At 32.4% G+C, this 4,950-nt stretch overlaps 1 protein-coding gene across 1 annotated transcript; it reads right to left on the minus strand.

Annotated features, from left to right (window-relative positions):
- Positions 1-1,244: 1,244 nt before the first annotated feature.
- Positions 1,245-2,698, minus strand: LOC133310917 (probable UDP-glucosyl transferase 73B6). The gene has a single exon (XM_061511916.1). It carries the CDS (start codon positions 2,696-2,698, stop codon positions 1,268-1,270), a length of 1,431 nt encoding a protein of 476 aa, XP_061367900.1. The 3' UTR covers positions 1,245-1,267.
- Positions 2,699-4,950: the final 2,252 nt, after the last annotated feature.

Consider the following 4,950-nt stretch of genomic DNA (forward strand, 5'->3'; position numbering starts at 1 on the left):
GTAATTGTTTTTCAAATTTAAATAATATTTTTTATTTTACTTGCTTCTTAGAAACATGAAAAGAAAATTTATTCCCTTATTACAGGAACTTCACAAATTTTATTTGAAATTGTAGAAATTTTATATTGTAAAAAATTCTCCAAAGTTAGGGAAAGAAGATGACACAAGGTAGCTTAAGTGGATTTTTGTACAAAAATATAGAATAATCATAATAATTAAAAATTCTAACACTATTAAGGAGAGACTTGGATGGTAAAAAACATAGGAGGTAAATAATAAAAAATAAAGCATAGGGGGTAAGTGATTCAAAGACAAACCACATGGATTATTTGAACTTTTCCCTTTACTATATTAAGATCTGGTTTAATATCCATGAAACTTAAAATAAAAATCTTATTTTAATAATTTATTCTTTTATATTATTTTAGTGTATAATTTTTTAAATAATATTAGCTTGATTTTAAAGTCATGATCTTTTGACCCGAAAAAGAAAAATTGGTGTGTTGCTTTTATAGGGGGAAATTACTTCCTATCTCATTTTTCGTCAACTTAGACTTAGCTTCTAAGTAGGTAAGACCTAAATCTTTATAAAAGTCTATTTAGTCTACTAAGTTATTTGTTTATTATTTAAATCTATAATTCAAAATTTACAATACTTACATAATTTATTAATTATAAATTAATATCAACATAATGCATGAAAATATATAAATCATTATAAAATATAATAATTTTTATTAAAGGCTATACAAATTTTTTAAAAAAAATTGACTTATTTTAAAGTCCCATGTATTGTAAATTTTTAAATAAACTTTTAAGTCATGACATTTTATGTTTTTATTAAAAAAAATACAAGCTTTACAAATAAAAATAGATAACTAGTCAGTTAATTTAAAAACAATAAAAATAAATAACAAGTCAATTTCCTAGCGACGTGTACCCAAAGTTTAGTCTATTTCAAACCTGATTACTTAGTCTAAATATTTCTCCTTTCAGCCTTGCATTTTCTAACCCTTTGTGTTTTGTTTTACTGGGTCCTTCGGCCTTTTCAATCCTTTACCAATATTCTTGTACTTTTAGTATAAAAATATTAAAAAACAAAAACAAAAACTTAAAAGTGAGTTTGTCTAAAGAAAGAGAGAGAGAGCCAGTTTAAGTAGTAGCCCCAAGAAATGGAAAATTTATTGATTACTAGGTAAATACAAGTGATTGACTTTAAGCACAAAACGATCTAACATAGTGCATAAGACTCTTTCAAATGCATATATCATTTGGCACGCGACCTCAAATCCTCAACTAAAGAGTTGAAATCCGAGTAAGATGATCCTCCTACCTCCACAGCTTGCCTTGCTTTCTGGCTAAGTGCCTTTGCTCTCTTTCTCATTTCCTCTGCTTCCTCTCCAATCATTATCCGTTTCACTGCTTTCTCTATTGCATCCTTCTTCACAGGCTCTCCTCCTCCCATTCCAATCCACGTTTGAACTCCAACACCCACACCAATTTTAACTACGTCAGTTAAAAACTTGGCGTTGTAAAATTGCTCTCCATACATAGGCCAAGTCACCATTGGCAACCCTGCACACACTCCTTCAAGTGTAGAATTCCACCCACAATGAGTCACAAACCCTCCAACAGCTTCATGGTCCAAAATCATCACTTGGGGTGCCCAACCCCTTATGATTAGACCCTTACCTTCTATTCTCTCCTCAAACCCTTCTGGCAGCCATTCCAATTTCTCATCTTCACTTTTAGAGCCTTTCTTCACCACCCAAATGAATGGCTTCCCTGAAGCCTCCAAACCCATTGCAATTTCTTTAAGCTGAGCATCAGGGAAACTTGACATGCTACCAAAGCAAACATAAACAACCGAATTGGGTTCCTTGGAGTGAAGCCACTTCAAGCACTCATGTTCATCAATAGCTGTTTCCCTTCCTCTATGTGCTTTCTCTTCAGTGTCCCTATTGCACAAAGAAACAGGACCCAAATGCCATGCTCTTCTACCAAGCTCATTCCTATAATGATCTGCATAAACAGGCTCCAATTCATAGAAGCTGTTTGCAATCACACCATAACTCTTCAACTCTGATTCATTAGACTCTTCCAACAACTGGCTGAAAACCTTATCATGCTGAGGAACTTGTGGCAATTGCATCTTTGTCAGTGTTATTTCACCTGGAAGATTCGGAACCACAAAAGGTTCGGTGTAAGAGGAAACTTTGTCTTGAGGCTTGTACTGTCTCACGCATGCTAAAACACATAAAGGGAAGAACCCCAAGCCGTGAAACACGATCCTAGGAATTCCAAATTTAGCTGCAGAATCTGTGGCCCACGGGAAGAACATGTCAGCAACTATGCAATCTGGGTGTTCTTCTTGTAACACTTGTTCCAGTGGCTCCTGAAGCAGCATCGTGGCTTTCATGAACTTGATGAACTTGTCTGGGGCGAGTGCTGACTCAGAATTCTCGCAACCTTCGGGCAAGCCAGTGTCTTCAGATGAAGGGAACTTGATGGTTCTGATATCAACACTGGCTTTTCCAATGGTTCTGGAAATGAAGGGAACGTTGAGATGAGTGGTGACTATGGTGGCTCTGATTCCTCTTGCTGCAAAGACTCTGGCTAGGTCCACGCATGGTATGATGTGACCATTAGCCAGAAAGGGGAAGAAGAGTATGTGCATATCACGATTCTCGTTACCCATCGTTACTTCAGATTTTTTGGCTATGATATTTCTATGGATTACAGTTACTTTGCTAGGACTTGTTCTGTTTATAAAAAGATCTATCGCTGCTTGTAGTTGCAGACTCGTTTTGCACGGGTAAATATTTAATTATTTATAGCTTTTTGTATTGACTTATAAATAATATTTATTTGAATATGATTTATGTGTTTATCATCACGCTTGGCTATGGGCTATGGGCTATGGCTCGTGGACCATTGATTTTGTACAATGTACAGCACGCGTTGCACGAGCTTATATTAAATAATTGAGTAACATTATTTGATATTAAAAAATTGTTACCAAAAGTTTATTGTGAAAATTGAGAATACTTAACAATATATGAATACTAAAAAACAAAAAACAAAATTAGAAATAGGATTTTCACACTGATTACATATATTTAATCAATATATTCAACTAATAATATCAATTCCTACAACTGTTGCCGAATCTTTTGGTGCAAAACACCGTTTTTCTAAATAATAATAGAGGTTTATGTCACTCATTTAATAAAAGAAATTTTTTTTCTCCTACTGAGACCATCAAAAGCTGTGCAACCTTTTAAAAAAAAAAATCTTGCACGAATTTGTGTCTAAGACTCTCAGTGTTAAAGTAGAGACATAAACCCTATAATAATAATAATAATAATGAGTTTTGATTTTCTCTTATTATACAAGAATTGTTATTTTATGTTATGACTTAATTAATGACGATCCCACGTTTATTAAAAAAGGAAGAAAAAAAGTTTTACATGCAAACAAAGAATTATAACAAAAAAAAATATTTTTTCTTTTCATATAACATGATAAATATTTTTTTCAATAATAATAAAAAGGGTTATATTTAAATTTTTATTTACAAACTACATTATATCTTACTAATAAAATATTTTTTAATAAAATCTTACCGATAAGATATAATATAGTTCATAAGTTTATTAAAAAAAATATTAATATAATCCTTAATAATAATAATATATAGATCCGTGCCAGTGGCTTCTAGAGTCTGGCATCTCTCTTATCCATTTACCTCACTGTAAGTGTAACACAACAGCACAAAATATTGGATAAAGTCTTCTCTAGATAAGGGGCTTACAACATAACTTAATAGTATTATTAAGAATAATTTAAACACGAATCTGCAAATTAGGTTATATCATGATTATTTAATGCAAAGCACCTGCGTATGTCAAATTATTAATTATTATGTAAGATTAATGAATCTAATCCTATGACTACAAACTCAAGTATTCATGTCATCTCCGCTCATATTAAAAGTAAACATGGGGCGTGCCCCTTTTATGTAAAAAAAAAAAGTAAACAAATTTTCTAAGTTAGAGATACAAAATTATATAAAATGCAGGAACAGTGACCATTTTGTCACTGTTCATCAAATTATTTACCAGACTGCCACATCAATAGTAAAAATTTCTGGAATGCCACGCGGCATAATTCGCTACTCAATGTAGCGAATTACGTGGACAAGATGTCAGGCTGTACAGTCAGTCACAGGACACGTGTCAAGTCAGTAGTAATTCGCTACACAGTGTAGCGAATTATGCATGATGATAGGGCACAATTATCATGCATAATTCAAATTATGTGTCCAACAGAATTGTGCCATATCATCATACATAATTCGCTATACTGTGTAGCGAATTACTGCTGACTTGACATACGTGTCATGTGACTGACTGTACAGCCTGACATCTTGTCCATGTAATTCGCTACACTTTGTAACGAATTACTGTTACTAAAATATAAGTCAATAAACCGTATGACTTAGTGATTACAAAAGCAAGTACCATTAACAAAAGGATTTTATGTTTATCATGTAACATGATATAACATCTCTTTCCTACACACACATTAAAGAGGTGGGGTCCACATATTTTTCTTTCTCTTTCATCATTTCACTTTCTCTCTCCATTTTTGTGTGTGTTGGAAACAACACTTAAATCATGTAACATAACACTAATAAAACCCTTAACAAAAATAACAAATATATCATTTTACAGATCATAAGGATTGCTTATGTATACAAGGCCTTTGCTTGATATTGAATAAAATACTAATGAATTCAAAGCTCGAATTATTAGAAACATCCTCTTTCAAGAAAGCATCTTTTTAAATATTATTTTCTTGTTAGAATATTCTTAGGTTCTACTAAGAAAAACTTCTTCTTACAAGTCCCAACATCTTGAATCATTAAACCTAACTGTTTCCAATCGG

The sequence above is a fragment of the Gastrolobium bilobum genome, unplaced genomic scaffold (assembly GCF_033153095.1).
Source record: "Gastrolobium bilobum isolate Gb01-03AN ecotype WA unplaced genomic scaffold, APGP_CSIRO_Gbil_v1 utg1988, whole genome shotgun sequence".
Taxonomy (NCBI): Eukaryota; Viridiplantae; Streptophyta; class Magnoliopsida; order Fabales; family Fabaceae; genus Gastrolobium; species Gastrolobium bilobum.